The 24,040-nt window shown below is 36.6% G+C and overlaps 1 protein-coding gene and 1 long non-coding RNA gene across 2 annotated transcripts; both read right to left on the bottom strand.

Moving 5' to 3' along the window:
* Nucleotides 1-980: 980 nt before the first annotated feature.
* Nucleotides 981-9,977, bottom strand: LOC133872448 (V-type proton ATPase subunit G-like). Its single transcript, XM_062309954.1, has 4 exons — nucleotides 9,854-9,977; nucleotides 2,118-2,211; nucleotides 1,561-1,661; nucleotides 981-1,298 (listed from the first exon to the last, which is right to left on the bottom strand). Exons 2-4 carry the CDS (start codon nucleotides 2,203-2,205, stop codon nucleotides 1,155-1,157), a joined length of 333 nt encoding a protein of 110 aa, XP_062165938.1. The 5' UTR covers nucleotides 2,206-2,211; nucleotides 9,854-9,977; the 3' UTR covers nucleotides 981-1,154.
* Nucleotides 9,978-17,229: 7,252 nt separating this feature from the next.
* Nucleotides 17,230-22,536, bottom strand: LOC133874235 (uncharacterized). Its single transcript, XR_009901226.1, has 3 exons — nucleotides 22,108-22,536; nucleotides 21,891-21,998; nucleotides 17,230-17,707 (listed from the first exon to the last, which is right to left on the bottom strand). It is a non-coding gene; the product is annotated as an uncharacterized LOC133874235 (long non-coding RNA).
* Between the last annotated feature and the right edge of the window lie 1,504 nt (nucleotides 22,537-24,040).

The raw sequence follows: 24,040 nt of genomic DNA, 5'->3' as shown, positions 1-24,040 counted from the left end.
ACGACAAAAATATTAATATAAATTTTTGAAAAAAAAAATTAACTTAATAATTTGAGTCATTATAGAGGCCTATCGGTGGTCTGGTCATGTTTAGAGTGACTTGGTAGTTGTCTGGGGGGTGAGTTGGCTCGGTGGTGGGCTGGTAGTGGCCCGGTACTTGATGGTGGTCTAGCGTTGGTCAGAAGTGGTCCGACGGTTTGAAAATGAGAAACTAAAATTCGAAAAATGATATACGATATTTAAAAATAAAAATTATTTTTCAAAACTAAAAAAGCTTTTTTTGACCGAAACGAATATATTTTCGGTCACACCAAAAAACCGAAAAATATGAAAAATATTTTTCAAAATATATTTAACGCCGAAACAAGCAGAGCCTTAAACTCTGTAAAAATTTTGTTTCAACAATATGATTACATATTAATTACTTCTGGATAATAATTGAATTATCTAGTTCAACCAAAATGCTCTTAAATTAAATGGCACTACCCTTGTTTAGTGTAAAAAGCACAGCACTCCTAAATATTGTGATCAGACAGTGCTACTGTTTCTCCCAGTCTAGCATATGCTGGACCACGAGGGATGGGCTGACGCAGAATTCGGCATGTATACCAAACTCTTGGAAGATTGATTTTGGACATGTCCAACAGGAGTGCGACATGCACCCCATGTGGAACTTACACATTTAATGGATTCACAATTCGATACAATGTACCAAAATATCACCATGATTTTAGTTGAAATCCCTACCAACCCACAAAGCTAGGGATGTAACCCAACCCCCTCGGTTCGGAAGGGGTATGGGGTTGGAAGTCGAAGATCCCAGCTGAACCAAGCTGACCCGACGCCGACAACTTCGGTCGATAGTCAGTCAGCTAGTTCGAATGGCCCGGGCCTTTTTTTTTTTTTTTTTTTTGAAGTACAGGGAAGAAGTGGCTAAAGATCAGTTTGAATGGAAAGAAAGATTTATGGAGAAGAAGAGAGAAAACGAAGAAAACATAATTTTATTCAAGGGATTAAGTAGAGTAGACAACATAACAATTACCAGAACAAGAATCCTATCCACAGCACGCAGGAAAGCTAAGGTCCAGGATGAAACAGTCCAAAATTAACAAGATTTAGGAGTTTGCAATATCACCTTTACCATCCACGAGACCTTAATTTTTCACACTCGTCACATGCTTCAGAAGCATGTTAACAACATCTTGTGATATTCTTGCAGCTTCTGTTTTCAGGTGATGGATCTTCGCCTCTGTCTCTTGTTCAAGCCGCTTAACATTTGCACCTGAATCCCCGCTGCTCTGTTATGGAAGGAAAAAGAAATAGAAAAAGAAGAAGCAGGATTTAGAAAGAGCTTTGCGCTATAAAACCCTTGCTAATTCACTATTTCAAGTTCTCACTTCCTGCCAAGGATCTCAAGGCATACATATCAAAATGAGATTGATAAACGATCAGCACAACTCAGAATGACCTAGTTAACACCATGAATCAGTTTCTTTTTCTTTTTTGTTTTCTCCAGGGAAAATAGAACACAATGAATCTGTATCAAGAACATGTACAAACCTCGGCGACTTTCCTCTGGAACTCAAACTCCATTTGGGCCCGATATTCAGCTATCTCCTTTTCAGCCTCTTCTTTGGCTTGTTTCAACCTAGCCATTTTTGCTAACAACAGAAAAACAATGTCCCAAAGCAATTAGGGATCAAATTTCAAGAAAGGGGTGGTGTAACAAACATAAAAAAAAAATAAAAATAAATAAAAATAAAATAAAAATAAATAAAAAAATAAATAAATAGAAGTGCCATCTTAGCTCAGGAAATGCATTTTTTGAATAAACACTGGTTATTTTGTAAAAGAGAAGCCTTTATTACACATGAACTCACATAACTAAAGCCTTCTAAAACTATGAATTCATCCTTCCACATGGCAAGAAAAATTAGACAGTCCACCGAAGAAAAAACTTCTTGTTTTCTAAGTCAAAACAACTAAGCATTACTTATACATCAAACATATACACACCGGTACACAAATAGACACAGATTGATAAAGATATATCCATGGAACAAGATATAGATAACATTAAAATGTGCACATATCCGGATAAAGAACAGCAAGACTACCACTTCTGGCAGCATTGGTGATGCGTTGAGCTTCTTGTTCTGCAGCCAGCAATTGTTGGATTCCACCTTGAGCCCTATTGGAAGCCATGCTTTCCTGGAAATAATTACACCAAGTTCTAAGAATAAGAATGACAGATTGAAACTGGGACCAAAAGCCATCAAGAAAATCCTTCGCTCCATAGCATAAACAGCTCATTTGGTGAAAAATATAACCAGCTGATAAAAGTGTATAGACTGAACTTGTTAGAGCCTACTAGGACTTTTGAGATTTAAATTCACCATATAGTATCCAATATATGGTTAAAAAGAAATTAGTTTATGGTTTCTACATTCTCAAAAGATACAAAGCAATCAATCTAAAAAGACGAAGTAAAGGAAGGTAAATTTTGCATTTGGAAAAACTACAAATTTGCAAATTTCCTTATAACAGTTCATCAAACCACATGCAAGAGAGGATCTAGATAATATTTCACAAATTTCAGCCCTTTCTAACCAATAGATAACATAATAAATACAATTCTTCATGTTTGATAACATCCTTTCAACCATTACAGGCATAATTGAACCAGGAAAAAAAAAAAAAAAAAAGAACAATTATTTAAGCATATTTATATCACCTTAACTCGTAATACTCCCATAGGTTACATCATTATTTAAGTATCTAAATAATCATGGGAGCAATGACTTAAGCTCCAATTTCTTCTGACAAGAAATTGAAGAAAGAGATTTCTTAAAAAAAGTACAGCAGTAATCAATTGGGTATCCAACAGTTTTGAGGGTGTTCTGACCACTGAACCGGGCACTTCAGTGTTAGAAAATTACCAACTGAACCACACGGCTGGAGGCTAACTGAGAGTCGTTGTGGTTAGTTTCGTCGGTGCAGTCAGTCAGTGAGAGGATGGTGGAATTGGGCTAGATGTAAGTTGTGGCCTAGATGTCAATAAGTGACAGCAGATTTGTATGAAATAAGGTAGAGTTGGCCTGGTCAGAGCTTCAATTTTGAGAGGCGAAAATGAGTTAATCGACTGCGAGAGAGTGACTCTGTTTGGAGTGAGAGGATGGAGGAGTTTAGGAATGAGATTGTGGTGGAGAAGTGATGCAACTTGAAGTATACAGCAGAATAGAGAAGGGACTAGGACTGAGGGAAGCCTAAGATGGATATGGGTTTTGAATCGAGGCAATAATTCCATGTTGGCCTGTGTACTATGTGATACCTAAGAAAGTTAATCTTACATTTTGTGAGACGTAGAAATTTAAGTGGGGAGATGATGACATCCCAAAAAATTAGTCTCACATTGGTTCCTCTCTAGGTAAGACTAAACTTTATAAATGATTCTAGAGAGCTACAATTGCAACTTGACTAGTCTTTTTGGAATAATAGCACTTATATGGTTAGCGTTTTCCCTAAGTCGTTATAAATGGTATCAAAGCAACCTAATAACACCATGTGACGCTAGAACATTATATGACCTCGAAAAATTTAATTTGAGTGGAGAAGATTGTGACCTCCAAAAAGTTAATCTCACATTAAATGGGTGGGTTGCCTACATTGAGTGGGACGTCAGGAATTTGAGTAGGGGAGATTGTAACGTCCCAAAACGTTGGTCTCACATTGGGTGGATGGGTTGACCTATTGAGTGAGTGGATAATAAAGTGTTCATAGGTATTAAATCATTGGCTTCTTACTAGGTGAGTCTGAGTTTTATAAATAATTTTAAGGAATTCCAAATGCAACTTGACTAGTCCTTTTAGAGTAATAACATAAATGTGGCTAACACTTTCCCTAAATCGTTACACACTACTTACTATTGAGTGAGTGGATTATAAAGTGCTCATAGGTATTAAATCATTAGCTTCTTACTAGGTGAAACTGAGTTTTATAAATAATTTTAAGAAATTTCAAGTGCAACTTGACTAGTCCTTTTGGAATAATAACATAAATGTGGCTAACATTTTCCCTAAACTGTTGCACACTACTTCCTTAGTTTATCAATGATCGTTGCCACGTGCTAGAGAGAGTGAGTGAGAGAGAGAGAGAGAGAAATCAAGCAAACCTCGGCCATTGGCAATTTTTGTTGTGGTGAAGAAATTCAAAACTGAACATCAAACCGAGGGTGTTGATTTTCTAAAATAGACACTACACCCAAGATTGTGATAAAGTCTATTAAGCCTTACTCTTCCACAAAAGGCACTTTAAGGGAAGAGGTTTGCTCAAGGCTGATAAAGCCCACAACCCAAGTATACCTCGGCAATGTGGGACTCTTAACACGCCTTCTCACGTATGTCACTATTGTCCAAACACATGTACAACAGGAGGGAAGGCCAACATTGTCCAAGATCCTGAAGCTCTGATAGTATGATAAAATCCATTGAGCCTTACTCTTCCACAAAAAGCACCTTAAGGGAAGAAGTTTGCTCAAGGCTTATAAAGCCCACAACCCAAGTATATCTTGGTAATATGGGACTCTTAACAGATTGATCAGCACGATGCATGGTTTCTATAGATCCATAATCAACCCTACTAAAACGGACAATACCATAGATCCCTGAAAGTTGGTTGGCGAGAGGATTTGAGGAAAGGGAGGTGTTGGAGGTAGTGAAAGCAATGAATGGTGACTAAGCACCGGGCTTTAACGGTTTCTTTATGGCGTTCTTCCAAGCTTGCTGGGATGTGTTAAAGAGAAGACATTACGAAGGTCTTTCATAACCTCCATGCTAGTGGTACTTTATGGCGTTCTTCCAAGCTTGCTGGGATGTGTTAAAGAGAAGACATTACAAAGGTCTTTCATAACTTCCATGCTAGTGGTAAATTCGAAAGGAGCCTTAATCTTACATTCATTGCCCTCATTCCGAAGATTCTAGGGGTTATTGATCCCAAAGACCGTCGCTCGATTAGCCTTGTCTCACATTTACAAAGTTATTGCTAAGATTTTGGCAAACAGGCAAAAAATGGTGTTGCAAAAGATTATCTCTAGGTAGTACAATGCCTTCATCCAGGATAGGCAGCTCTTAGATCCTATTCTTTTTGCCAATGAATGCATTGTTAGTAGAAAAAGATCTGAGAAGCCGGGTGTACTCTGCAAGCTAGACTTAGAGAAAGCTTGTGATCATGTTAATTGGGATTTTTTGATGTACATGTTGAGGTGTGGTTTCGGGGGGGGGGGGGGGGGGGGGGGGGGGAACTGGTTCTCCTGGATAGCTCATTGTATTTCTGCAGGGCGGTTATCGGTTTTGGTGAACAACACTCCCACCAGTTTTTTTGGTAGCTCTCAAGGCTTGAAACAAAGGGACCCTCTGTCCCCTATGCTGTTTGTCATCATGATGGAGGCGTTGGGTACAATGATTTCTTTACAGTGAGTGGCAACTATTATTTGGCTTCTTTGTGTGGAAAGGGATTCATATTTTTCATCTTCTGTTTGCGAATGATTTTGATTTTCAGTAGGGCTGACCCAAATTATCTATTACATCTGCGGTGCTTGTTTTTATGTTTTAAAGTTGTTTTGGCTTGAAGGTTAACTTGGCTAAGTTTTGGTTCATGTGGGTGATGTTGTTGATGTAGATAGGTTGGCAAGTATTCTGGGATGTGGGGTTTTGTTAGAATTTATCCCTTAAAGTCCAATTACCTGTTATGAAATTTTAGTTTTAATTAAAAAAAGTTGTTTATTTACAGTTTTATTTAATGAACATTGGACATGTAAATGGTTATCTCCCATTTACATGTATGCATCACATAATTATTATTTATCATATACATGTAAGGTTCATAGGTTATATTGAATATGACTTCGGTGTGAGTAATAAGATTATCACACAAAATGTCAAAGTCATAAACCTTGTAGCTTATAAATTATTGTTCATAGTTGGTAATGGAATTGGACATTCCATTTAATAAGACTATCATGATGATCTATCTTGATCGTATGAAGTAGGGACTTCGGGTTGATGATGTGTTAGTGTGGATGCAATGTGCTGAACGGGCCACGTAAGTTGTCATTCTTTTATAACGATGTCAAAAGAATGATGTGAAAGTCACGATTACTAATAGCATTGACTCTCAATCTTAAGAAGGTTGTGAACTCAAATGTGAAGTGGAGACCACTTTGATACTTTTAAGAGTTAAACCTTTTTCGGTCAAAATTCTTGGTGTGTTGGGTGATCACATGTAAAATTGTGGGAACCCAACTCCTCAAGAAGAAATCTAAATCCTTTGATTAAGTCAAAGAGATAAAAAAAATATCTCATTGAGATAGATTTAATGAAATTGATTATTCTTAATCTCAAGCCCAAATGTTTTAGTAAGAGATACTAAAACTTAATTTATAAGGTGAAATGAGATTTCATAAGCACAAAAATAATCAAGGAATTAAATTGGGTACTCAAGAATAAGTAGTGAAATAAAAAGGCAGTCATTTATGACTTTAATTCGACTACAAAAACATTTCATGGAGTGGTCAAGTGCAAAATACAAGTATAATCAATGAGATTAATTGAATAAATTAAAAATAGTAAATAGAGTGCAATTACAATTGATTCCACACTACAATTATTTAGTGGAATCAATTGTAATTAATAGTAACTTATAATACGTCATGAGACGATATGTGTCATTATCCTATTGGAACTACTTTTTATTTTTCCATTTTAGGTCTCTCTTCAAGTTGATGTAATTTGACCCAAGTGTAAAAGCTTCTAAAATCTTATGGTAGCCGTGTTTTACATGAGGCAAAGTCAGGGTTTTTAATCCATAGCTTGGCCGTGTATCCCAAGGGGTGTGGAGGCTAGGGTTTTTCCTCTGCCTATAAATAAGAAGCATGTGTAGGCATTGAATGCACACAAGAAAATACATAGTGTTCTCAAGAGTTTAGAGCCCACTCCTTGGTCATATTTAGTCATTAGGGAGAAGACTTAAAGGTTTGGTAAACCCTAATTTGCACGTGTTCCATTGAAAGAAGGAAGAAACATCAATTCAAACCCAAAGCACCAAGGTGGCCAAAACACCCATTGTAAGTGTTCTTTGATTTTTTTTTTTTTTCTTTTTCTTTTTTAATGCATGAACTAGCCTCGTGTTCTTAAAGTGTTCATAGGATTATTCTACTGTGAATATGATGTGCATGATCCCAACAGGTTTCCCCTCTGCCTTTGAAATATCTTGGTCTTCCGTTAAGGGTCTCCTAAAAGGCCAAGTCTATTTGGAGCTACGTTATTGAAAAGATATAACTTTGCTTGGCTAGTTGGAAAATTATATATTTGTCTAAGGGTGGTAGGGTTACCCTTATAAAGTACACTTTTCAACTTACCCAAGTACTTCATGTTCTTCTTTCCTCTTCTTGCAGGTGTTGCAAATCGTATTGAAAAGCTTCAACGTGATTTCCTTTGGGTAGGCTAGGTTGCGAGTTCAAATATCACCTAGTAAGCGGATTCAAGGTTTGTTCTCCGATCTCTAAATAAGGGTTGGGGGTCTGGAACTTGCTAATGTTCAATCACTCTCTTAGGGAAATGGATATGGCGTAATGTGCATGAGAGATAAACTTGGTGGAGAGTGGTGGTAGACACTAAATTCAGAAGTTCGTGGGGTGGGTGGTGTTCTAATGAACCTCTTGGGACATATGGAGTGGGTTTATGGAAGTATACTAGGGGGGGTTGGGAGAAGTTCTATAACCATACTAGATTTGAGGTGGGAGATGGCTCCAGGTCAGTCTTGGGACATATGGAGTGGGTTTATGGAAGTATACTAGGGGGGGTTGGGAGAAGTTCTATAACCATACTAGATTTGAGGTGGGAGATGGCTCCAGGTCAGTTTCTGGCATGAACTGTAGTATGGGGTATGGCTCTTAAGGATGCATTTCCAAATTTATTTGGCATTGCGTGTGCGAATGACGCTTCTGTTGCGGCTTACGTCAAGTTTTCAAGTGGCTCTACTCAGTGGAATATAAGCTTTGCTAGAATGACTCATGATTGGGAGATGGATGTCTTTTCCTCTTTCTTTATGGTGTTGTATTCAACCAAAGTGAGACGAAAATGTGAAGACAAGCTTTGGTAGGTCCCCTCTAAAAGAAGTGTGTTTGTTGTTAGATCTTTCTATAGTGTCTTGGCTTGCAATGATGACTTACATTTCCCTTGGAAGAGTGTTAGGTGGACTAAGGTTCTTTTGAGGGCAATCTTTTTTGCTTGATCGGCAGCCCTAGGAAAAATCCTTACCATGGATAATCTGAGAAAACAACATGTCATAGTGGTTGATAGGTTTTGTATGTTTAAAAGGAGCGGGGAGTCAGTGGACCATTTTCTTCTCCATTGTGAGGCTGTCGGTGCCTTATAGGATGTTTTCTTCAGTCGATTTAGGTTGTCTTGGGTTATGCCTAGACAAGTTAGTCTACTTATATGCATGTTGATGGACTGTCGGGAGTGCTCAGAGTACTGCTATGTGGAAGATGGTGCCTTCATGCATCTTGTGGTGTCTGTAGAGGGAATTGAATGATAGAAGTTTTGAGAACCTTAAAGGAGCTTAAGTCGTTATTTTTCTATACTTTGTATCTTTGGACAACATTTTTATTTCTCCTTGGTGATTAGTTATCATGATTTTATTGTTCTCCTTTCTCTTTCTAATTAGGTGTTTTCTCATGTATTCTTCTTGTGTACCTGGAGGTGTCTAACGCTTTTAATGATATCTCTATTTCTTCTAAAAAAAAATTAACACCGCAAGACAACCATATTAAACAGGCACCCACAATGTATACATCCTAGTTAGCAAATTATATTATTACATGAACTTGGACTACTCCAATTGATTACACCATCTGTTGCGCACAATTTTTACATGTTAGGAAATGCCTGGAGATCAAATCCTCATCAACAAACCTCAGATAAAGCGTTATGTCAGAGACCTCAAGGTAAGTCTAAAGCACGAACTATATAGCAAACGTTAGAAACTTAAATCACACAAAATCTACAAAGAGACTTCCTATTATTCTGGCAAATTACAGAAAACAATATGCACCCAAAAAAAAAAAAATGATAACCCAATTCCACACATTATAAGTGTCAGCTTGAACTTGGAGACCTAATCGGTAACTATATCCATTGAAGATATACACATATGATATACTGAACCCTGAAAATGATCGATCTAATGAACATTGCAGAAACTGACACCAGAAGACCCATTAGTTTCAGATCAACCAAAAAATATTAGAGCTAGGATAAGATATACAACACAGAACCAAACTAATGGCTGCTGGGTGATAGAAAATGACATCAGCAATCAGATTGAAGTAAATTCGAATAAACAATTTTCTCCAACCAAAAAGTGATACAAGACTAACGCTCTATCTGCTTGCTGGGTAAATGCGGGAAACGGATCAAAAAAGATCAAATTTGATTTCTACCCAAGAGAATTAACCCCACTACCAACACCCCAAAACTCAGTAAAGGATAGAAATCCGAATCAGATTTTGTTTTCTTTCTCAGTTTTCCCATAAACCACAGAGATAAATCATCTAACTGGGCTGATAATCAATTCAAAAGACCCACAAATAATTACAGCACAGCGACAAGAAAATCTGGAGACATCAGAGTGAAATCTATTTACAGTTCTACACAAAGCAACACCCATCAAAGTTAAAGATCTGATTCAGTTAACAGAGCCATTAGAGGCATCACTTTAACGGAAAGAAAGAGAGAGCAATTGAGAAAGGATAGCAGATTATGTTAGACGGAGATTCATGGGGACGCCAACGTACCTCTTCAGTCTTGCTTTATCAGAAGAAGTTTCGGAGAAAAGCGGAACAAAAACACACGAAATTCACTGGGGACCTTCCTTACCAATATATAAAAGAAGACGACGAGAGCAAAGTGATTTTGCCACCGAAACATTTTATCCGTACAAGGAAAGAAGAAGATATAAAATGTTGTCGTTTTGATTTTCTCGGATTTTTCTATTTGAATTTCGAACTAACGACCAATTAATGAAAATAAAAGATTAAGTTAGCCTAAAAAACCCTTAGGTTGGTTTGGGTGTGTGATTTTTTTGTATTGTATTTTATTATTCTTTATTATATTCAAAATTGCAAGTACTAAAAAATTTTGTCTTTTAAAATTATGTTTAGATGATTTAGAGAACTTGAGACAAAATTGGAAAAAAGTTTGATTAAACTTGAGTAGAATTGGATTTTAAAAATCAACCCAAACATATTTTTCAAAAATAATAAAATATAATAAAAAAACATGAGTTTTCTAAACATGCCCTTATATTGGTTTTTTCTTTTATAATAATACTTTTTTTTGTAAACTGTTATATATACAACTGTCATATATGATGATTTGTTAGCAGTGAAAATTAGTCATTTAGATCAACAAAAACTTATAAAAAAAATAAAAAATCAATAGTTAATTTTCATTGTCACATATGATATAACAGTCTATTAAATAAAATTACTATTTTCTTTTTTCCTTTTTTTTAGACTATATATCTATGCTAAACTATTCCAAAATAATTTAGGTCCTAAAATTGCTTAGCTAAAAAGAGATCTGAACTTTTCAAGTTAGTAATAATTTCGAGACTTTGATGGACTTGCAACCCCATAGAATTAGACTGATTCTAAGATTATTATTTTTTGTTATTATTATTATTATTTTTTCTTTCAAGATTGATGCCCATTGATGGACAAATTAAGGAGGGATCGATGGCCGCGATAGAACATAGACATAATAACAACAATAGTATCCAATTCAATTATTATTCATATAAACCAACATACCCTCAATACACATCTAATAATTCAATGTGCATGAAATGTTACCCATTACTTCATAAGAAAATAATAATAATAATAATTACCCAAAAGAGAGGTAAATATTATCTTCTAAATAATTTTCCTACTAAAGAAAATTTAAGTGGTTGTTCTTAAATTAATGAGGTATATATATATATATATATATATATATATATATATATATATATCCAAAAGCTTTAGTATATATATCTTGTAGAGAAAAGAATTCTATAGGCAGAGAATTGGCCATAGGCTTTTAGGGCTCCTCTCTCTTAGCCAAGTCGTAGGGTTTGTACTCTTGGCTTCGCTTCTTATCCTTCCTCTTCTTGTACAACAAACCTCCCAATCCAACAAGACAAACGACAGCAATTATAAACCCGGTCGTGTTTCCCTGGCTCCAACCCGAAGAACCTTCGGATTCTTGTACAAACACCGCTGCAGCATCGTCTTCAGCACTGTAATTGAAGGGCGTCACCGGGGAAGTACTCTCATTGTCCGATGCCAGGGCTGGAAGTGCCGTGGACGGCGAGAGCGCGGGGGCTTCAAGTGGAGAGTAATAGTCACTGCTCTCAATCTCAGAAGGTGGAGAAGCATATGCTAGAGAGAGAGAGTTAACATTGTCTTCAAATTCAGGAGCCCACGCTTCTTCGTCCATGTAAGGAGAAGGAGAAGGAGGATATTCTGGCGAGAGGAAGTCTTCTCCGTATGCTGGAGCCCACGCTTCTTCGTCCATGTAAGGAGAAGGAGAAGGAGGATATTCTGGCGAGAGGAAGTCTTCTCCGTATGCTGGAGCCCACGCTTCTTCGTCCATGTAAGGAGAAGGAGAAGGAGAAGGAGGATATTCTGGCGAGAGGAAGTCTTCTCCGTATGCTGGAGCCCACGCTTCATCGTCCATGTAAGGAGAAGGAGAAGGAGAAGGAGAAGGAGGATATTCTGGCGACAGGAAGTCTTCTCCATACGCTGGAGCCCACGCTTCTTCGTCTATGTAAGGAGCAGGAGAAGGAGAAGGAGGATATTCTGGTGAGAGGAAGTCTTCTCCGTATGCAGGGGCCCACACTTCTTCATCCATGTAAGGAGAAGGAGAAGGAGAATATTCTGGGGAGAGAAGGTTTTCTTCGTTGCCTAATTGGAGCTCAGATGGATCTGTAGGCAAGGTGTGGACTGCTAATGAAAGGAACATAAGAACAAAGAAATATAGTTTTGTGAATTCAGCCATGTTTAAAGGTTTTGGTGAGTTTAACGTTGTGATGATCAGAGAGAAAGAGAGTTTGAACGTGAGAAAACTTCTTAGCAAAGTTGAGAGCAGATTAATACAGAAAAGGGATGCAAATATGTGGACTCGAAGCCCGCCAAAACCACAAAGTTCAGAAAACTATTGAAGTAAAGCCAATACAAATTATAGTAAGAATTTGGAGTGTTTCAGCCTTCAGGAAAAGAATTGGAAACTCTACGGTTTTAAGAGTGGAGAAGCTAGAAGAGCTTAAATATGTGTTTTAGAGAGAGAGAGAGAGAGAGAGAGAGAGGACGTTGTTTTCAGGTTATTGGCAATGAATAAATGGTGGGAAATGGATTCTCTTTCGCATTTCAATCTGTGGGATGAGACGTTCTGGCTCGAAGGTTTATTAGAAAATACGACGTCTATTGTTGTCGACGACCAAATGATCACGTACGTCGTGTAGTTTTGCCTTGTGTTAATGAATAGTTTGTCAAATTAATTGTCTTATTAATTTCTAGGTCTTTTATGCATTACACCTCTTATATTTATATGTTATTTGTTAACGTCACATTTAATACTTACATTTAACATTAATGACACGAATGAGAAATATAGAAGAGTTTAAAAATGTGTAAATGACATTTTCTATAGAATTTCTTTCAGATGTTTTAATGCTTTGCCAAGTTAAAGCTCAGTCGGCCAAATGATATAAATTAAGGACGTAGCCCTCCTAAATAAATTTCCAAGAAAGAGAAACTTAATTAAATGAGAGAAAATGAGGAACAAGTTTCCACATTTCACACGTGAAAAAAAAAAATCAAATTAAATTAAAATTAATAAAAAAAAAAATTAACATGATTCTAGTTGCATGCCGATTGTGACACATGCGGTTCATTGGATTGCCACGTTGCAAGAATTAATTGAACGATATTGGGGGGTTTAATTACTGAGTAATGATAGGCAGGGGACGACAGCCGTCCCCTGTCCGGCTCTTTCCTACGTGTAAAGGACCTTTTCACTTTTAATATTTTTTTTAAAATTTTTTTTTTTGAAAAATTAAAAATTAAAAATTTCGAAATTTGAAACCAGCACAGTGCCATTTTCTCATTTTACTTCCCAGACCGAGCTTCCCCCCAAATTTTCCCTCCCTCTCTCCAACTACCTATTTTCTCCCCAGACCGAGCGCGCCACCACTCACGAGCCCGCCACTATGCGTTCTCCATCTCCGGCCAAAACCCAACCACCGTGTGTTCTCCATCTCCGGTCGTCTTCCATCTCCAACCGAACGACCGCCGAACAAGATCCCCTAGTTCCGGCGACCATTTCCCTCATTTTCGGCTCTGGTACCGATATCCTCAATTTTTTGGTTTTTTCAGTTGTTTTCGGATCTGCCTTTTTTAGTTGCTTGCTGTGATTTGTGGTTTTTTGCTATTGGGTTTCTGGTTATAAAATGCTTTCTTACATGTTTGTTTATGTGGATTGTGGAACCTTGATTGTAAACCGAAAAACCTCCATGGAACATGATGTTTCAGAATGGGATGTTGATGCTGGTTTAGGTCAATCTCTGAATGGGTATTGGTTCTTGCTGCCTGATTGGATATTTAGTGGGTTATGGTAGAATTTTACTTGAAACAACTTGATTGTTTGGGGGTAACCGAAGCTCCTTAGAGGAGATGTTGAAATTCTTGAAGCATGTGGAGTACCCGATTTGTTGGAAATTGAAAGATAAACTGAAATTCTTAATGTTTGGTTAATTTTTCTTGAAGAAAATAATGTGAGTATGAGTCTGAAGGTTTAGTTCTGGTTTAGGAGAGTTTAACTGCAATTACTATTGCTTTAGTTGACGCCACATCCAACCAGATTTCTTAAACTTAAATAGTTTGTTTCTATTAATTTGGCTTTAATGAACTGAAATAAGTTTTTTTTTTTTTTTTTTTTTGGATAATTGCACCGTTGGTCCCTGTGGTATACCATAATTATTTTTCACTCCCTATGGTTTAAAAAGTTCATGAGAGGTCCTCGTGATATGCAATAATTACAAATCGATCCCTACCATCAAATTCTGTTAAAATTTTTAACAGATTCCGTCAAATGCCACGTCAGCACCACGTGTCGCCAATAAGATGGCGACACGTGTCCACCGTAATAAAAAAAATATAAATTTATTAAAAAATAAATAAAAATACTTATTTTTTTATAAAATTTTTTTTAAAAAAAAAACAAAATAAAAAAAGCTGAAGGGGTGGCAGCGCGCCACCCCCAATGGCCTTGGGGGTGGCCGTGCGCCACCCCCGGCCACTGGGGTGGCGCGCCCCAGGCGGCATCTGGGGGTGGCGCACGGCCACCCCCAGTGGCCGGGGGTGGCCCGAAGGTCACCCCCAATGGCCTGGGGGTGGCCGCGCGCCACCCCAGGCGGCCTCTGGGGGTGGCGCGCGGCCACCCCTTTCCCCATTTTTGTTTCTTCTTTTTTTTTTTTTGTTTTTTTTTTTTGAATTTTTATTTTTTAAAAAAAAAGTATTTTTATTTATTTTTTAATAAATTTATATTATTTTATTAAGATTGGACATGTCAGCGCCACGTGCCACCAATAAGATGACGACACGTGGCGCTGACGTGGCATTTGACGGAATCTGTTAAAATTTTTAACAGAATTTGACGTCAGGGATCGATTTGTAATTATTGCATATCACAAGGACCTCCCATGAACTTTTTAAACCATAGGGAGTGAAAAATAATTATGGTATACCACAGGGACCAACGGTGCAATTATCTTTTTTTTTTTTTTGGGGGAATTTTGAAACACTAATGACGTATTTCTAAGTTTCTATTTCGCTATGTTTCTATTCCTTGACTTTATCCGCAATAAAAAAATATGGATTTTGTTGATTGGTTGAGTTTTTTTTTTTTTGCTCTGCCTTGACAATACAGTTTTTTCTTGGTGTATTCTAGGCCTGTTCCCTTGATACAAAAATAAATTCTGATATTTGTATTTTATGTTTTGCATTAACTAGTTCTACTACTATTTAGAATTTTGAATATTTTGCTTTTTTGACACTTTTATGGAACTGGGTATATTCAATCTTTGTTGTTGAGCTGATTTTCAGAAATAATACATATACAGAAACCGGCCATCTTGACCCAAAAACCTTAAAAAACCTCATTTTATTGAGATTCAGTAATTAGTCTAAAAATCCAAGTGCAAAGTTAAAATCTTTAATGTTTTTAAGTGTTTCTTTCTTGTATTTCCTTTGTGTTTGCACGTGTGTTCCTTGTATTTATATGAAAATCGAATCAGTTGCTGCACTGCTGATTCTAATGGTTTGTCATAAGGTGTAAACCTTTCTATTTTTTTTCTCTCTCTATGTTTCTTGAGTGCTTTTCTTGTAATTATGAACTAAATGATAATGTACATAATTTAGAATAGATATATATTTTGTTTAATCTTCTTGACCAAGTGATTGAAACTCAAAATAGCGTACTTACACAGGTGCTGAAAGGGGGAAAAAATGTTCATATATGTGCATTTGATTCGTACATGTTGACGAAGAGTTTAATTTCATATGTTAATCATTCGAGGTATTTGTTTCAGACGTTCGGGAATTCACTGTCTTCATGTCTTTTTTAAGGAGATTTCATATACTTGTCGTAAGTGGTAAGGTCTATTTGATTAAAGTAATTTTTTTTTTCAAGGTTCCAACCGGTTATGTTTTATATCTCATTTGTTTATTTAAGTAAATTGGTAGTTTGAGAATTCCATTTTGATTATCTTAGTTGGTTGAATTGTGGTGTTTGCTCACGGATTTAAGGCCTCAATTGGGACTCTCTTTTCTTTTATTGTTCAATCTTTCTATTTCTTTGTTCATGTTTGAGGAATTCTCAACTCTAGTTTTGTCACCACCTGAATTTATTTTTATTTACGGGGATCTTAATTCTTTCTGGTTATCGCATGAGAATTGAGGAAATAATTGTAACATAGTTCTCTTCTGAATCTTGGTTGCTGTTTTTAGTTGATGGTTAATAAGGTTAGTAATATGTGAGAAATGGATTATATTCTCATAGTAGCTGCCATTTGCATTTATCCTTATTTGAGTCCATATTTTTTTGTTTTAGTTTGTGTCAAATCTGATGCTAGATTTGAATTCCATGATTTGGAACTTTATACTGGATGATTGTCATTATGAGAGATGTCCATGAATTTCCCTTTCTGAGCTTTTTGAAGTAACTGGCAGGAGTTGCCTTAGCTCAGACTGTTAAAGTTTGCTTGTGTGTTGATTTCTTTGGTTTTCAAGAGTTAGGTACATGTGCATCATATCTCTGTTTTTCAAGTGTTTGATGCATCACTTGTGCTTCCTTATTGCAGGGAACTCAATTTGGTCCGTAGGTAAATGCTGAAAGAAGACGGCCGGAAGTGGGGCCTGCTTGTTTGGTAGTTTGGTTGTATTTTGGTTCTTTTGCTTTATTTGGACCTGTAATCATCCACAAATGCTTTATTTGGACCTGGACGTAGGACTAATTGTTGTGTTTTTCTTTTTTGTTTCAACTTGATTAGCAATGATACAATCTTGTAAGATAGGTTGCCATGTCTCTCTATGTGGATCTTTGGTTTCACTCAATGCAGATTCAGTGAAGCAAATGGCCCTAAGTGGAAAATGTGTTTGAAATAATGAGACATTGATTTTGCACATATTATCAAATTGAAAAAACCGTAGCATTGTTTTGTTACTTTTGTACATGCACTCAATGTATCTAAAAATCAGGTCATTAAAGACAAAGTTGTTATGTACAAATGCAAGAAATGTAGCTGTTCATTTCTCTATTTTCCTTTTAGAGAGATCAACAATGTGAACTAACACACAAGTCATGTTAGGTTTAAAAAGCTTCAGTAATGTGCATTGGCCAGAATTTTTAACATTGGTGCAAAAGCATTAACATAGCTAAATTAGCTAATGTCAGGTTTAAGCCTCCCATTGGGATTTTGCATTCATGTAAAAGTTGAAAACAAAGCTTTTTTATTTTTTGGAATTATATCCGACAATACAACAAAACCACAAAGCCAACCAAAAGTCCTAGCAGATAAATAAGAAAAGTGAGAACAATAATAAAAGAAACCCAAAACTAGAGAAGTCAATACATCCAAGAGCTATAAGATGAAATTGTTGAGAATATTTGGTTTTTGTGCCCTTTACATAATAGTATTGTTACATACAATCACACTCTAGGAAGTAAATGGGTCGGAAGAGTGTCCACAATCGCAACCTACATTCATCTCCTTCCTTTCCAGGCTCTCCCTTCCTAATTGACCTGGATATCTCCTTAATAGGAATTAAAGGCAAATGGCCAAAGAGAAGATAACCCTACTGGGTCACGCCCTTCACCACACGATTGTACTTCTTTGACCACTATTGGAGGAATACTGGTTCAATCCAACCCACATCCGCATGCTTTAGGACACAAGGAACTGCTTATACTCTAAAGTAGCATAATACACAGCAGCACACAAGGAACTGCTTATACTCTAAAGTAGCATAATATACAGCAGCACACGGACACCCAGTTTGCAAAAGGTAGAGCATCTTCATCACATTTATGCGAAGCTTCATCTATTCCTACAGTAATCAAACAATTGATAAGTTCCACGAAATAATTCCACTTATGTTGATAAAAAAAATTGAAAAAAATGGGAATAGAAGGCTATAAACATATTACTAGCACCAATAATTCCACCTATGCAGATTTTCGACTTGAACAAACCAATGACATATATCCGGCAGAAGATTAAGTCACATTATATCATGTTATGGAAGTTGGAAGTGAGATGAAAACGTCAAATTAAAACAATCAAGTGACCTACGAGATGTCATTAGAAAAATTGAAATGTTAAAGAGGTTAATATCAACAGCTTACTGGGAAACACATTCAGAATTTTTTTAATTGATGGAGAGTGAAGCCAAATAAAGCCACATACTAAAAGTGGGTGGGGTTGGGAAATACTGAAGACCCATTTAAATTGATGGAATTTTCAGTATTTCTCGTTCACTGTCATTATGGCCAAACAAATGTTTAAGTGCAGTTCAATAAGCATATACTAGTTAAAACTTTGTACAAAATAGATCGAACTGGGAAAAAAGAAATAACAAAATCCCAATGAACTAATAAGATAGCAACATGTGCTCAAGCCTAATGTGGAAAAATTCCAACTCATGTTGGCATTACGATAATCGTGCAATCTGTATAAAAACAATAATTTCAGTGTGAAAAAATTCAAAAAATTCAAATGAAACAAACTCTATCAGCATGATTCATCTAAAATTAATAGAAGAATTCATATTCTACAACTAAAATACTTGATTATTATGAAAGTTCTCGAAAAATCCAAGAGATGAGCCTATGGTCTCTCAGAATTCTCTTCAAGCTTCAAAAAATACTTAATAGTCAATTAATCAAAATGGAAAAGCCAGACAAGTTGGGAAATCTCAAGAATCAAATGGAAAGGCCAGTTAATTACCCAAGTATATGGGAAATGTGAACCTAAAACAGAATATTAAACATAATTTTCCAAAAAAATTAATGGACTTGCAATAGTAAAAAAAAAAACAAAAAAAAAAAATTAAACACAAAAAGGAATTGATTCATATCTGCGAGAGATTATTCACCAAAAACATAGCAGAAATGAATAAAAAATAATAATAAAAAAAAAAAAAAAAAAAAGAGAAGAAGAAGAATAGGTGTTAAAAATGGAAGTGGATGAGATCAATTATATTTCCCCAAGACCTTTCCAACTTTAAGCTCCGTTTCCCTTCATTTCCCAGTTCTCTCTTTCATTTTCACCAACTGGTAATAACCCCATCTCTCTGTTCTTGTATTTATTATATGTATATGTAAGTCTTTAGGATATTCATGCCCGAGACAATAACTCCAGCAAAGGGATCTAGAAATTTAACTCCAAGAATAGAGCCTCTTAAAGTTGAGATAAATAATATAAAGTCAGCAAGTTTTCACCAGATTGAAGAGAACTAGGTTTTCGAAGAAAATTTATAAAGAACAGGTTGAATAAACAAATAATATGAACATGGTTGATCTCTCTAAAGGCATTTAGTCAACAGGGAACCACCAACCATTGTTGGAAGGGAAGACGAAATAGTGCATATGCACTGCATCACTCATCATTTTTCCTAAGTCTAATCAAACTCAGATGGATTTTGGAAAGTAACATAGAAGATACATTTTAGTAACCCAGCCCAGAAAAAATTGAACCCAAAAGGGAGCAGGTTTGGCACAAAACATCACTGGATAGTGATAAGTCTTGAATTATTTGATTCAAGACCCCTTAATTTGCATTTGTTAGACTTAGTTTGTGTTGTATATATAACGTTTTGTTGTAGTTTTATGTTATGTCTTATTTTTAGGTCTTATTTGAAATATAGTTCAAAACACTTGAATTAGACCTAAAAATACATCAAGGGCAATTTGGTCATTTCTAGAGTCCGAGGTTGATCATGAAAAGTTGAAAAATTGTCCAAGGCATTTCGATCGATCGATTATTTGTACAGCCAATAATTCGATCGATTGACTTTCAATCAACCCAACTTCGATTGATCCAGATGCGATCGATCGATTCTCAGAGCATATTAAAATCGATTGATCGACTTCACATCTTTCAGAAGGTTCAGATATTTTCAAATCTTTGTGCGATCCAAATCAAAAGTTGAGTTCTATGGACAGAAATGGACGGCGACCAGCTCTGAATACTTGGCTAGAATTAACTCTTGTAGTCTTTTTGTAAATCCAATTTCCTATATATATAAAATTCAGATTTAGGTTTATTTTATGCATCTTTTGGGGGTTTCGGATTTTATCAGGTGTATCACTTAATGTTTAGTGTTTTATAATTCCTTTAATACACGTTCTTTGGGCCAAAATCCAAAGAGCAATTTCTTCTTCTTTTTCCTATTTGTTCTTCATGTTCTAGCTTAGGTTTATTTTCTTTTTGTAATTCGAATTTTATAATTTTAATATAGTTATTTTTATTCATTTTCTTCTTGCTTCTTTACTGTTTTCCATAGATTTCATGCTTAGATTATATTCAATTATGTCTAGATAAATTAGTTCTTAGGGTTTGATCAAAATCTTTGCCAAAAACCATGAAGTACTCTTGATGTTCTTGAGTTTTTCATAAGATGTTTGATGATTGTGTAAGGCTAGAGGATTGCAAAACCCATGCTAAAAGGTTTTGTCTTCAAGATTCCAATCCATTTATTCATGAAAAAGAGTCATGCTTGTCTATGAATTTTCTTAGATTCATGAATAAAACCAACATTCTTGAAAGAGAATGATGTCTTTTGCAATGGTTCTATTTGACATGATACATGTTTACCTATTAGAATCATCTTATAGGGTATGCTAGGGAACACCGGTCATTTCATACCTTTGGTAGTGTAAAATGTCTTTTCATTGTAGTTTAATCTTTACATGGAATAGATCGGTGTGAAACTAAGATACCTTATCATTGTGACTTAATTAGGGTATTCATGCATTGTGTATGTTTATTAGGATGTTTTATAGAGTAGTAAGTTAGGGAGCACTAATCACCCCACACATTTTGTAGTGTATACGTTTTTCAATTATAGACTAATCTTTACGTGGAGTTGTTTAATGTGAAACTAGGTGCTTTATAATTATGTCCTAATGAAAGTATTTTCATGTCGAGGTCGTTGTAATGGTTGACGCTCATTATGCTCTCATATCATACATGTTAGGAAAATCCATATAGACTTTAAGCATTTCATTGATTGAGGATTAGATGCGATAATTTCCTTAAGTTTCCTTTAAGTTTGTTTTCATTTTCCGCTTTCCTTTACTTTACTCGTTGTAGCTTCAATTCTACAACCCTTACTTTTATTTTTATTTCAAAATTAGATTAAATACGTTCCTTTGAATATCCCATTACGCAAAACAACCCCCAATCTCTATGGTTCGATAACTCTTACTATAGTACAATTGACACGTACTATTGCGAAGTGGTAAAACTTAAAAATTTAAAATCCACGTAGTCAAGTTGACTACCAAATAGCATTTTGGGCCAACAAATAGATAATTTAAGAAACGAGGCAATCAAAATAGAGAATGAGATAACTAAAGTTGGAGATGCAATGTCTTTGAAGATGATAAATATGCAAAATTCAAACATGTAGATTGCATCATTTCAGTACACTATATAAATTTTCCAACAATACGAATGCTAGCTTCTTAAATTGAGAATCAAAATTGGCTAAAAATGGGAGCTTTCAGTGCTATATATATAGCCATGGGAATCAATTATGTATTTCAGTTTTTGGCAACTTTGGTGGCAGGGAGGAGAAGTAAGAAATGAGGATTGCAAAAAAAGTGACAGGGTCATTACCATGCCAAGATATAATAAAAAAAGCATGGGAGCAGAAACCAAATTCTTACATCATCTTCAAGGAACTGCTCAAGGGCTACAATAATCAAGATACAATCAAAGAATACAAATTGTAGAAATTCTGCAGAAAAGAAAAGAGGAACAACTACAAGCCAAAAACAACCAATAGGTTGAAATAAAGAAAATGCCTAAACAAACACCAAGCAGAGCCAACAATCTACCACATCAAACCCAATTAACGAAAAATACAGATCTGAGTTTCAAACCCAACTATATTGAGAATAATGGAACCGAGATTCTAGATCCAAAAACAAGTGGAAAAACGAGATCTCTACTACCAGAGGAGAAGAAAAATTGAAAAAAAAAAATAATAATAGAGAAAACCTTACCTCATTTGATGGCTAGGCTCGTCGACGGTGATGGTAGTTCAGCTGGGCTCGTTGAATCTGTACGGTAGGAAGAGATGGGGATGGGTTGTCCTGGAGGGAATTGAGATTCTAGATCCAAAAACAAGTGGAAAAACGAGATCTTTACTACCAGAAAAGAGGGAAAATCCAAAAAAAAAGAAGAAGAGAAAACCTTACCTCTTTTGATGGTTGGGCTCACCTGATCTGTTTGGTGGGAAGAGATGGAAATGGGTCGTCGTGGAGGGAGACCGAGATGGGTATGGGTCGTCGGAGATGGTGCCTGGTGGTACCTAGTGGCCGGAGATGGAGATGGACGTAGGCAGTGGTCGACGGTGCTTTTGGGCCATTTGGTGGGCAGCGATCGGACAATGGGGGAGAGAGCCGGTGGCCTGTGGGGGGAAATTTTGGGGGAAATGCTTTTTGTTCCTGCTATGTGGTAGCACAGTGGAGTGGCGGGCTCGTGAGTTGTCGACGATGGCGGGTTCTCGGTGGGGTTGAGGAGAAGAGATGGAGAGAGAGAGAGAGAGAGAGAGAGAGAGGGAAGGAAAGATTTGAGGGGAAAATGACTTTTGGGGACAAAAAATGGGTGTAGAAGACGCAATGCGCTTTTTCAAAATCAGAAATTTGCTTATTCTTTTTTTCTTTTTTAAATGAATATATATATATATATATTAAAAGTGAAAAAGCCCTTTCAACATAGGAAAGGGCCGGGCAGCCGTCCCCTGCCTATCATTACTTTTAATTACTCGAGTAATGCAACGTACAGAGCAGCAAACCATTCGCATTTGATCCCTTTTTTTGGTTGGTTAACACAATTTGAGTTAATTAGCCTTTAAAAAAAAAAAAAAAAAAAAAAAAACAATACCAAAACAGCGTGGGTTTTGTTTCAATTAGTATATTTCATTTTCATTTCCCCTCTCTCTCTCCCCCCCAATTTTTTTCCTCCCCACCCTCTCCCACCCACCACCAACTAGTGCTGGCAACCACAAAGCAACTCCGCTGCTCACCATCCACCCGTTTTCCCATCTTTCTCTCTCCCCCTCTCCCACTGACCACCAAATACATCTCCGATCACCTCCGTCCAGTGCTCCACCTCTTCCCACCGAAGGAAAATAAGCCACAGGTTTCTTTCTCTTTTGATTCTTTGGCTCTTTTGGGTTCTCCCATCAGGGGAGACATGTATATTTATTGTACAAAATGGTTGCTATTAGATTCAGCTTTTGGGTTGATTATGAATTTTGGATCCCTTATCCTTCATGCGCTCACGCGCAAGAATGACTTAAAGTACACTATTGATCTGTTTGGATTCAGAATAGAATTTAAATTCTATTCTGAATCCAATTCTACCTTCAATGATCACTGGGACCCATGCACAGTGCGTGGGTCCCGCATTTACTTAATAAAATAATAATAAATTATTTTTTTTAAAAAAAAAAATAATTTTCTTTTAATTTTTTTAAAAAAATAATAATTTTTTTTTTTTTTTTTTAAAAAAAAGAGGCAGGGTGGCTGCCGGTTGGTAGCCACCCCTCAAAGGGGGTGGCGCACTGCCACCACCATAGGTGGCCGGGGGCGCCACCCCCGACCTCGGGGGTGGCCGCGCGGCCACCATTAAATCTAGGGGTTGGCCTCGCGCCACCCCCTAGATTTAATGGGGGTGGCAGCGCGCCACCCCCAACCACTTGGGGAAGGCCGCGCGGCCTCCCCCGACCACTGGGGGTGGCCGCGCGGCCTCCCCCGACAACTGGGGGTGGCCGCGCGGCCATCCCCGACCACTGGGGGGTGGCCGCGCGGCCACCTTTAAATCTAGGGGTTGGCCTCGCGCCACCCCCAACCACTTGGGGAAGGCCGCGCGGCCTCCCCCGACCACTGGGGGTGGCCGCCAACCGGCAGCCACCCCTTGCTTCTATTTTTTTTTTTTAAATTTTAATTTTAATTTTGTTTTTTCTTTTAAAAAGAAAAAATATTTATTTTTTAATTAAATAATTATTATTTAAATCATTATTTCACATAACTTTTCACAAATACCAATCATTATACACAACTTTTCAAACTTCCAATCATTTCTTACTATTAAAAATAATATTTTTTAATCTAAAAATTCAACACCTAAACACAACTTTTTGCCTCGA

The sequence above is a fragment of the Alnus glutinosa genome, chromosome 7, assembly GCF_958979055.1.
Source record: "Alnus glutinosa chromosome 7, dhAlnGlut1.1, whole genome shotgun sequence".
Taxonomy (NCBI): Eukaryota; Viridiplantae; Streptophyta; class Magnoliopsida; order Fagales; family Betulaceae; genus Alnus; species Alnus glutinosa.
This window is presented reverse-complemented; position numbering and strand designations above follow the sequence as displayed.